The following is a 12,117-nucleotide window of genomic DNA, read 5'->3' on the forward strand; positions in this document are numbered from 1 at the left end:
CTAAAAGAATAAAACATCAGGGAATAAATTTAACAAAGGATATAAAAGACATGAACACTAAAACCAACAAATCACTGCTGAAAGAAATTAAAGAAGACCTAAATAAATGGAAAGACATCCTACATTCATGTATTGGAAGACTTAATATCATTAAGACATCAGTAATGCCCAAAATGATTTAGAGAAGCAATGCAATCTTGATCAAAATCATAGCAACTTTTTTTTTAAGGAGTGGAAAAGCCAATCGTCAAATTCATATGGAATGGCAAGGGTCCTCAAAGAGCCAAAACTATTTTGAAAAAGAAAAACAAAGTGGGAAGACTCACACTTTCTGATTTCAAAAGGTACTTCAAAGTTATGGTACTCAAAATTGTGTGGAACTGGTAAAAGGATAGAAAATTAGACAAACGGAAACAACAGAGTTTAGAAATAAACCCACAGATCTATGGTCAACTGATTTTTGACAAGGGTGTCAAATCCAGTAAGTGGGGAGAGAACCTTCTCTACAGTGGATGGTGCTACAAAAACCAGAAAATCTGCATGCAAAAGAATGAAAGTGAATTCTTACCTCACACCCCAAATCACAATCAATGACTTAAATATAAGAGCTAAAACCACAAAACTCTTACATGAAAACAGGGAAAAATCTCCAGGAACTTGTATTAGGCAACACATTGTTAGATATACCACCAAAATCACAAACAACAAAAGAAAAAATAGATCAATGGGACCTCATCAACATTAAAAACTTTTGTACTTCAAAGAACATGATCAAGAAAGTAAAAAGACAATCTCTAAATGAGAGAAAATATCTGGAAACCATATATCTGACAAGGACTTAGTTACCAGAATATATGCAGAATGCCTACAGCTCAACAACAAAAAGAAAAGAAACCTAATTTTTAAAATGAGCAAAGGACTTAATCATTTTTCCAAAGAAGATACACAAATGGCTAATCAAAGTGCTCAATATAATTAAACATTACAAACATGCAAATCAAAACCACAATGAGATAATATTCGCACCCACTAGGATGCCTATTACTTAAAAAATAGAAACTAACAAGTGTTGATGAGGATGTAGAGAAATAGGAACTATTTGTACATTGTTGTTAGGAATGTAAAGTAAATTGTACCTGCTGTGGAAAACAGTTATTCAATTCCTCAGAAAGTTCATCTTAGAATTATCAAATGACCCTAACAAATCCACTTCTACATACACACTCAAGAGAACTGAAAGCAGCAAGTATAGTTCAGTGGTTGAGCACCTGCTTCCTATGTGCGAGGTCTTGGGTTTAATCCCCGGTAGCTTCAAATAAATAGCAAACACACATACACGATGTCCACATCAGCATTATTCATAATAGCCAAAAGGTGGGAGCAAACCAAGTGTTAATTCAAACTTTGTATACACACATAATGGAATATTATTCAACCATATAAAGGAATGAAGTTCTGGTATATGCCACAACATGGATGAACCTTGAAGACATCAAATTGAGTGAAATAAGCCAGACACAAAAGCACAGATATTATATTATTTCACTTACATGAAATACCTAGAATACACAAATTCCTAAAGATAGAAAGGAGATTATCAGTTACCAAAGGCTGGTGAGGAATTGGGAGTTATCACTCAAGAAGTATAGAGTTTATGTTTGGATGATAAAAATTTTGGATAATGGATGGTAGTGAATGTGGCACAATATTGTGAATATAATTAATATCATTAAATTATGTAAGTGGTTAAAATGGGAACTTCTGTATTGTATATTTATCACAATACGACTTCTTTAAAAAACATTGAGAGCCATTCCATAAAATGAGATTAGACTATACTCTTCAAAACTGTCATCTTCATAAAACACAAAGAAGTGTAAAAAATTGGTGAATCTAAGTGAAGGATGTTCATGGTACTATTTTTGCAACAAAGAAGCTGAAAAAACTATTCAAGAATAAGTGTCTATCAGTACAGAAATTTCCTTCAGTACATAAGATACAATTAAATGCCATGTGTGATCCTGGACTGGAGGGAAAAATTACTATAATGGATATTACTGGGACAACTGGTAAAATTTGAGTATGGACTGTACATAAGATAACAGCATTGTATTAATGTTAAATTTTCAGAGTTTGGTAATTGCATTGCTTTTTTGTTATGAAAGAGAATATCCTTATTCTTAGAAGATACCTGCTGAAGTATTTAGGAGTAATAGGTCAAGATTTCTACTGTCAAATGGTTCAGCAAAAAATGTTTTAAATAATAAAATATATAGTTAAAACAAATGTAAAAAATCGGTGAATCTAACTGAAGGATGTGTAGGTGTGTTCTTGGTACTATTCTTGCAGCTATTCCATAGGTTTAAAGTTTTCTTCAAGATAAGAAACTGATTAAAAAATAAACTGTTCTGTAATAGAAGCATTTTGGGCATGAACTTCAAAGGTCATGACATTTCATGGAAAACATTAACATAACACATAAATTCATAATTACTGAAAGGGTATACCTAGAAAGTTTAAGCTTTGTTAGCTGCACATCCATTCTATCAATTACTGGAGGATTTAAACAGTCTTCACCAGATACCAGACCAAACCGATTTTGAACTCTGATTAACCCAAGATCTACCACAACTGCATTGGTGGAAATGGAAGACTGCGGGATGATTATAACTGGTGCTTTCAAATCAATATTGATGGAAACACGAAAACTCCTCTGGGCAAGATCCTTCACACTTGTGGCAGCCTTTTCCGCAGCCTGGGCCGTGGCAACACTCAGAGCCTCTTTGGCAATATGGAAATTGTTCAGGAAGTTCTGTGGACACAAAGTATAAAAAACAGAAATTTAAACATAAGACAGATGCATCAATAATAACACCATCTATATATGTGTCGATTTTTTCCCAACAGACAACCTTTAGCAGAGCCCTATTTTTCTAGTGTTAGGAGGAAATTTACAGCTAATCCATTCATATCTATGTACTACCTGACCAGGGCTAAGGTTATATGGCTAAGGAACAAAGAAAACAACATTTTCAGTAGCTTCTGTACTCAAAAATTTGGATTCATTATGTTTCAGCAAAAATCATTACCACTTCCAGTCCTCGGCAAAAATCTAAATCACTCATATTTCGGCAAATTGTTCAGTGGGGTTTAATACCATTTATAATCAGAATAATATCCACCCTAAAATCCAAAGTTTGTAAGATTTACATCATAATTAATAGACTTAAGTATTTCTTGAAAAATCAATATAAAAATAGTAATTTTACCAGAAGTGACATGAGGAATTTATGAAGATACACAATCTGAATACAGCCAACATTCAGTGATACCACACCATCCACTTTGGACATGTCGATATAGGATTCCCCCTTGGTAGCATCTGGATACAAATCCAAGTTAAAACGAAAAACTTCATTTCCCATTATTGAGACAGCCTGAAAAACAGAGCTCTGAATGTACTCTATCCAAGAAGATAATGACAACATAAAACCCCATTTAGAAAAGGATTCATATTTAAGATTTTCCATTCACAATCTTTATAGAAACATTTTTCTTTCAAAATATATTTCCTTAACATTCAATTATCAAAAAATATTTTATCTCCCTTCAAGTCAGCATTTCCAAAAGTAGTATTCAAGAAATCCATGATCCTTTAACAATAGAAACCCAGCTGTATTAAAAAATAAAACAAAACAAAAAAACAATAAGTACATGAAATTTCATAATATAAAATGAAGTAAACTTACAGCATATTCTCATTATGACCAGAAGATTAAGCAATAGGAATTGTGCACATGTTTTGATCATCCCCACTATGCAAAAATTAAATAGAAAATATGGTGTTGAAATTCAAAACTTTCATGCATTTCCTATTGTCCTGTCATGGCAAATAGGGAGCAATAGCTGCAGTAATAGCAAGGCAAAGACTAAATATATTTGGAGTAGTGAAAGGTAGCATCTAAGACATTAGAAGACTAGTTTCAGAAATTTGGATATAGACATTTAGAAAGAGTATTAAAGAGAGATGGCTTTGTTGGCCAACATGTTATCTGGAAATTAGAGCCCAATAAGAAGAATGAAAATGTAAGAAGAATAATTTTAAATTTTTGATGATTATATTGTTCCTCTAACTCCTATTTAATACCCCCCAAACCTAAACAAATTGTTATAATTATTATTTCCCTCTGGTTTTTTTACTTTGGCTTAGAGATGATAATGAATCCAATTGTATCAAGGAAAAAAAAGAAAATTAAGGAATAAGAAAAACAAAAGGAAAGAATTCTACATAATTTGAGAAGACTTAATGAACTTAAGTTAACGAAACAACTTGGACGGGTGTACGCAGCCGCTTGCTATTATGTCACTGAACTATTTACAATTGTCACTTGTTTTGGTAATAACGGGAGTCTGTGGGTTTTAAATTGGTTTTGCCATTTGTCACTGATTGTCTTCACTGGTGCATTTAGATTTAAAAACTTATCAGTGAGTTAAATAATAAACTTTGATTAATTTAGGAAAAAATATACTAACCATCTATTTACTATCACCTACTTTTTTATGAACTGTCTTCGGATCAACATCTGTGACAATAATATTTTCTAGTCTGGCAAACAGTGACTGTTGGCTTGACTGAAGAGAAAGGGAGGAATCAAGGCCTGAAAAATAAAAAGGCATTATTATAATTTCTATGTAAATCTATCCATGGTAGATTCACCATAAATAATATCTTTCTTTTCACTGCATGATTTTATTTTTGAGGTGATATATTAAAATATTTAGCAATGTTTTAACTCTCAATTGACAAATAAGTTCTATATTAGATATTAGCTTTATCAACAATGAAACTTATAAATTCATTAAAATATAATTATCTGAATGTCTGATATTCTGGAGGAAAAAAATCCACACCTAATACAAACAGATTACCTCATGATTTAAGTAAGGCCCTTATATTTTATATGCAGTGATTTACATGGAAGTCATTAAAAAGTTTCACAAATCAAATTCAGACCAGTAGAGGCACTGCCAGTTTGGTAAAGATATAGGGAAAAAAACCTGAATTTTCTGTTCAAGTTATCCAAGAATGCAATTAAACATATGCTTTACACTTTACCAGGTCACAAAGGTCTGGAAAAGACAGGACCAGAGAAACTAGATGAGTTGGAGCATCTTTTGTCTAAAAGAACATAAGTGACTCAGAGGCTTTCTTCAGTACAAGGTTGTTTTTCATTCATACCATGAAAAAACTTATTCATAGGACTAAACCTGAATCCTGGATTGACACTTATCCAAGTCCATCAATAATACCCCTACATTGACATTAATACCCCTTTCTACCTCCAAGACAATTCTCAGAGAAGTTCAAAACACCAGTTATGTAGTTCAGTTTTACAGTCAGATTCCGTCCAATATATCCCAAAGAGGAAAAAAGTATGCAACCTAATTACATCATTCCAGCTTCACAGCTCAGAGCCTTTCGGATGTATATTCTTTAGCAATGCAAACAAAAATTTTAAAGCTTATTTTAACAATTTTTAATACCAAGAGAAATTTTACCTTGAATCTTGATTTCAGCAATATTGTTCTTTTCATCACAAATAATGACACAGAAAGCATTCAATTTGGCAAACAGCCTGAAGTTAATAATGTCACTATCTTTAGAGGATACAATTACTAAAAATAAAAAAAAAAAAGCAGTCTATCACAATTAGATTCTAGTAATCTAAAATCTATTAAGGATTCTCCCCTACATTAAGAAAACAAGAATTCTGTTAATGATTTTTAAAACCCTCAAACTAGTAAGTATTTCAAATTCTTTTAAAATTTTTTATATTCTGCAGAGTTTGCATTTTCAAAATGAGATGTGTTATTTTTATAATTTAAAAACAAGGAAAAACTAAAATAAGGTAAGGACAATGAAACTCATGTAAGTTAAATTATATGTCTGTGGCCCCATCATTTTAAGTAGCAGAATCAAGATTTTAACTAAGTTCTTTCTGGTCCAAAACCTGGGTTCTTAGATGCAATTAGACGCTGTCCTTGCACTTTTGACTTCATGTTGCTAGATCTTGATTTTCTTATTTGTAAGAAAATAAGGGAAGACTAACCCTCTTTGGAGCCCCTTCAGGAGGCACTGAGAGGAAGATCTTACAGTAAACACAGGTTCTCTTCCCCTATTACCCACCTAAGGGCATCCCCTACACCACCAAGATAAAAATATTTTTTTAAAAGAACAGACTTGATTACCTTACATATCTGGTGTCTATATAAGACTTTTATTTGAAGAAAAAGGGGAAAACGGCATGTAAATACTGAATTAGACAATCTCTAAGATTTCCTCATGTAGATATAGAATTTTAAAATCCTTGCTAAAAAGAAACAAAAAAAAAGTGTTTTTCATACCCCTCTGCAGTGCTGAAATTTTTTCTTGCTTTTCAGTTGAAATTTGTTCCTCTCTAACATCACCCAAGTTTTGACCATCTGATGGAATAATGGTTGTCAGGTAATTAACAGAAGAGAGAAGAGCTTGTGTGTGCAGCAACAGATTTAAAGATGAAAAAGCTACCTAAAAATGTTTTTAAAACAATATTAGTTTTTCTAAGCCAATTATACCAGTAGCCTCCACAATGGACTCAAAACAACTTCCAACTTAGTTTGCATCTCTACCTTCTACCACTTGGAAAGAGAAAAGAAGGAAAGAAGACACAACTCAGTCTCCTTGAACAAAGCATATATGGAGAACAAATTACTTTTACATACTTCAGGGGTGCCTTAGAGTATCAAAGCAATGTAATTTCTCCATTTCCCAAGCATAAATGTCAAGGAGCCTATCATCTGTTCTCATATCTCACATCTGTTCTCTCCCTAATAATCAACACATATTTGGATTCTATGAGGTTAATTTATAACTCTATAGGTTCTTGAGTACTTCCTCAAATTCCCCGGTAAATATTCCTCAAAGGATACTGGAGACTCCCAGAGAAGGTTATTTTCAAATATGATATATATTTCATATATATTCACTTCAATATAATTTCTTATTTTTTTTTTTAACTTTTTTCAACTTAAAAAAAGTAAAACAACAGACAACAGGTAGCCTAACAAATTATGGAAGCATTACTCTAAAAAATCCTGTCCAACCACATTTATCTTATTTAATCCTAAAACCCAATTGTTTCTCCAGGGTTCTAAAAGATGAATAAATGCACACAGATTGGTTAAATGACATGATAAGGTCTCCTTGTTAATGAAGAAAATGAAAAAAAAAAAATGCTTGATCATACTCAAACATCTATAAAACTAAATCCCATATTCTTTTTTTTATGTTTAGCATTAATATAATACCTTATTTGCCTTTGCTACAAAAATATTATAATATCTTACCTTAAGTGTTTGTTCAGTGTTTTCAAAAGTAGTTTGAAAGCTAGGTCCATACTTATCAGCCTAAAAAAAGAAAGAAATGTTCTAAAAAGGAAATAAAGAGCAAAGCGAATACATCATTTATTTATAATATTTACTTTATTTATATTTAGCTACAACTGTGTTTTTATATACAGTATATGTTTAATTTTGTTAAAGTTATTTTAAGGTTATATCCAAATACTTTGTTTATAATAGAGCAACTTTTTTCTCCTTTTCAACTTGAGAGAACACCGTTGACATTCATCTTTGAGAAACCACAGCTAGGTATCATTATGATATACTCCTGAGGTTGGAGATAGCTTTAAAAGTTATCTCTTTGTAGACAAGAAGAGGGTTTTGTCAGATCTGATACTCAGCAGTGCCAGGGTTTTGTGGGTGTGCACATCACACTTGAATAGTGTATTTTGGTCTCCAGGTAGCACACAATGCAGGTTTTACAGAATTATTTCAAGTACTCCATGATGGTGGGGGCATCAGTGACGTGTCCCAGGCAGGGGCACACATGAGGTAAGTGTTCAGCTCTGTGATTTTGATCCATATGGTCCAAAACATGATGCCAGGGTAGGGGGCAGGAGTCACTGTGGGATCGGGTCCAGTGGGTCTCAGGTAGGAGGGGTTGGGAAAGAGGGAAAAAGGAAGTGAAGGAAGGAGAGAAAGGGTTGCAGCCCAGTTGGAGGAGAGAAAGCCAGCATAAGAAAGAAGTTTATGAAAACAACTTAGATTGAGAAACAAAGAGAGGAGGGGAAGGAAGGGAGAGGGGAGGGACGAAGGCTGAATGGAGAACACAAAACGGCTTTTTGCCCTCCCATTCACGTGATATTTTATTTGCTTGCCTATCTCCCTACTAGTCTATAATTTAAGGCAGGAAAATGCTTTCAATCTCTCTACCCCAAGAGCCTGAAAAAGTACCTGGCACATGGAGACACCCAATAAATAACTGTTCAATTATTAAAAACCAACTAATCTTAAATGGAGCTAAATACCATCAGTTCCTTTAATGTTTCTCATATATGTTTTTTGAGTCCCTTCCCAATCTTGGCAGTTCTTATCTGAACCCAATACAATTTAACTTTATCCTTTTAATGTATGATGCTTATTCAAATGTCACCTACATACATATACAGATAATATAGGTAGGTGAATATTCCCCAGAAGACAGAAGTACTAGTAACACATATTTCATCCCAGGTTTTCCAACTGTGGAGGAAAAGAAGTTAGGTGATTTTGTAATAGCCCTTCATGAAGTGAAAGAGAAATAAAGGTCAACAAATGCAAAGAGAAATAGTAGATATTCCTACAATTAAAAACCATGATACACATCGAGAGCCTTTGGTAAACTACTGCCTTCTTTTTCCTTCCATGGGGACAGTTTGGAATGTACAATAAATACATAAACATTCTATGGCTCTTACCTTAATATACTCCACTTTTAAAAGATCTAATCCAGGTTTGTCAGAAGAGTTAATCAAATGAAGGGGCTTCTTTTTGGATCCTAGAATAAAGAAAAAAATATTAAAGGAAATCATTCTTTTTTAATTTTGGAATGTCGAAAGCTTAATTAAATTTTTAAAAAAGAAAAGGACATCTGTACACATGTTCATAGTTGAGCATCTAAGAATATCGCTAGTGCAAAAATAAACCAATACAAATCCTTACCTTACCTTTAGGATCCAACTTAGCTTAAAATCATCATTATTTGATTTCATATCTGTGTTCAAAAATAATCAAGACTTCTCTAGATTTTTTAAAGGCCATATATGGATTTTTAGGGTAGTAGAAAGATAGGTGTGAGAATCAGGGGAAAAATGAATTCTTGTTCATCTTCACCCCTCCCAAAAGCTATTTAACTTTACTTTAGTTTCCTCAACCGTACAACAAGGAGGGTGGACTAGAAAAATCTTTTATATCCAGTCAAGTTCTAAAATCTATGCACAGATAATTTAACATTAAAGAAATTTAAATTTTCCTTTGTTTAGACTCTGAGAAAGAAGGCTTGCACAGAAGGAAAAACTTTTTTTAAGGAAGGGGAATTGTTAAAATTCTTTTAAATTCAAAAACATGTTTTACCGTATTTACCAGAAGTCCTTTTATTCACATGTAGATATACCAAGGAGCTCCCTTTAGAAGCTCTAGAGAAAGAAGAGATTTATCTATCATTTGATCCATCTTTAATTATTTGTAGTTCTATCATTCCTACTTCTGAGACATCTCAGAATTCCCTCTTGACCTCCAAAGCCATAACATTCTCTGAAGGAAAAAAAGTCCTACCAAATGAATTAATTTTCTTAAATTCGATCTTAATACAGTGATTATAGGAAATTACTAATAAATGAAACATTATTTTTCTTCAAAACTGAAATTTATTTCTAGCGTCAGTCAACTCATAAAAAGAGAATAGCAAAACACAGGTCTTCATATTTGACATTAGGAAAATGTTAGAAAATTTTAATTATTGTGAAGTCATCCATTCCTTCATTTCTCAGATATTTAATGAGTACAGTACACAGGCTGTACAAACACTGCAATGAATAAAACATAAGATCTTTTAAAATAGAATGAATTTTATGTTTTACTACTTTTATTTTTATAACCTGGTGTTTCTGTGATATACAAACGCTATTGAGAAAGAACGAAGAATTCAGTATCATAAGACCAGAGATAAATTCTAGGTCTTGCTACTCACGAGAAGCATGATCTTGAGTAAGCCACTTAATCTCTCTTTATTTAATGTTTCTTTGTTTGTAAAATGGGAATAATACCCTCTACATGAAAGGGATTTACATGAACTTTCTGAGGCAGTAGATCATGGTTATTAAGAATACAGACCCTGGGGCCAGACTTTACAGGATTTTAATACTGGTTCAAGCACTTACTTGTTAGATGAGGACGCTGGGAAAATTATATAGCCAATCTACACCTCAGTTTCCTCATATGTAAACTGGAGATAGTAATAGTACCTACAGTTTACAGTGGTATTGTAAGGAGTAAATGAGTTATTATTTGACAAGTGCTTGGAACAATGATAGCTATTACTTATAAATATTTAATAGTGTTTCAGATACTCTGAAGAGCTATAAATTATATTAGTTATTGGTGTTACTTCTATTTTTATGGCTATTACCTTGAATTTCATGGTAATCCACACTGATTTTCTTTAAATAAGATACTGCAGTTAAGTCAAATGTTCTCACTGTAGCTTCTGTTCCTAACTGAGTGGCATTAAATACTAAAATAGTATCTTCTTTTTTCTGTTGTTTGGTAAGTTCCAAAATCACCTAAAAGAATCAGCAAGTCAATTAAAGTTGGTTAAGAAATCTGATTCATACTTAAAATATTGAAAACAAAATATCTCTTCATATATATCACCACAAAAATAGCAGAAATTTTGTTCATATTACTCTACTATGTAAAGGTATTTAGTATGACTGGAAAATATCTTCAATTCTATTATTGAGAATGTACGTTCATCTATATAAAAATCATGAGGAAATTTAGCACCTATTATTTAAATTTAATTTAGTAAAAATGGAAATGTATGAATTCTTTAATATAATTTTCTTAAAACATGTACCTCAAAACAAAAACCATGTTTGGTAATAAAAGAAGCATTTCTATTAAAGTAAAAAGTAAGATAAGGATGTTCACTATCACTACTATTATTTAAATTTATTCTGGAAATGATAGCCACTATATTTAGATATGAAAAAATAAAATATATATTTGGCATTTTAAAACATGCAAGTTTTTTGATACTTCCTTCAAGCAGTAGGGTCTTAGTCTCTACCCTTCAAATCTGGGCAAGCTTCTAACTTGAGCAGTAGAGAGAAAATGATGCTATGATGACTTTTGATAAGATAGCATTTGTGCATATATCTGAAGTTGTTGCAGTATAAAGCCATGCAGGAAACTATTGCAGGCAAAGCAAAGAGCAAGCAAAAAGAACTTGCTTTGTTATATTTAAAGAAGAACAAAATATAAGTGTAAGCTCCATGAGGCAGGAGATTTGCTCAATGCTTTACATCCAGGATCTAAAACAATGCCTGGTACATGGTGCAGGTGATAAATAGTTATTGAAGGAAAGATTTGAAATATGGCTGGAGCAGAGTGAGCAAGGAACAAGAGAACTGAGGATGAAGTCAAAGAGTCACATGGATAACTAGCATAAGGCCATATAATGCTTGGGAAGGACCTGGCCTTTTATTCTGAGAAAGGTGGAAAGCCTGTGGAGAGTTTTAAGCAGAGAAGTCTATGATCTGACTTTAAAAGGATCACTTTAGCTACTACGTGGAAAGCAGAGAAGCTGATGGAAGTAGAGAAACCATTTAGAGTCTACTATAATGATCCAGGTAAGAGATGATGGTGTCTTCCACAAAAAGACAAATATTGTATGATCTCACTGATATAAAATAATTAGAATTAGCAAACTCATACAGTCAGAATCTGGAGTATAGGAGCCAAGTTGTGAGTAGGGAATGGGGAATTAATGCTTGAGTTGTACAGTTTCTATGTAGATTGATTATAAAGTTTTGGTAATACTTGGTAGTTATGGTAGCACAACACTACCATATGTGAATGTAACAGAACTAAATTATATATGTGAACATGGCTAAAAGGGGGAATTTGGGGTTGTGTGTGTTATTAGAATAAAAATTTACAAAAAAACAAAGGACTGTACAACACAAACACTAAATC

The 12,117-nt window shown here is 32.6% G+C and overlaps 1 protein-coding gene across 3 annotated transcripts in view; it reads right to left on the reverse strand.

Moving 5' to 3' along the window:
• Window positions 1-12,117, reverse strand: part of VPS13C (vacuolar protein sorting 13 homolog C) — a 228,122-nt gene that overhangs the window by 110,597 nt on the left and 105,408 nt on the right. For all 3 annotated transcript variants that reach the window (XR_011648437.1, XM_058294293.2, XM_058294292.2), the window contains 8 exons: window positions 10,547-10,700; window positions 8,838-8,917; window positions 7,387-7,446; window positions 6,406-6,568; window positions 5,560-5,676; window positions 4,555-4,658; window positions 3,270-3,437; window positions 2,508-2,812 (listed from right to left, as the gene is read on the reverse strand). Coding sequence is in view for 2 of the 3 variants with exons in the window: in XM_058294293.2 (XP_058150276.2) it covers window positions 2,508-2,812; window positions 3,270-3,437; window positions 4,555-4,658; window positions 5,560-5,676; window positions 6,406-6,568; window positions 7,387-7,446; window positions 8,838-8,917; window positions 10,547-10,700 (1,151 nt within the window). In the remaining variant the exon portion in view is untranslated. The remainder of the gene's footprint in view (window positions 1-2,507; window positions 2,813-3,269; window positions 3,438-4,554; window positions 4,659-5,559; window positions 5,677-6,405; window positions 6,569-7,386; window positions 7,447-8,837; window positions 8,918-10,546; window positions 10,701-12,117) is intronic.

This window comes from Dasypus novemcinctus, chromosome 3, assembly GCF_030445035.2.
Source record: "Dasypus novemcinctus isolate mDasNov1 chromosome 3, mDasNov1.1.hap2, whole genome shotgun sequence".
NCBI lineage: Eukaryota > Metazoa > Chordata > Mammalia > Cingulata > Dasypodidae > Dasypus > Dasypus novemcinctus.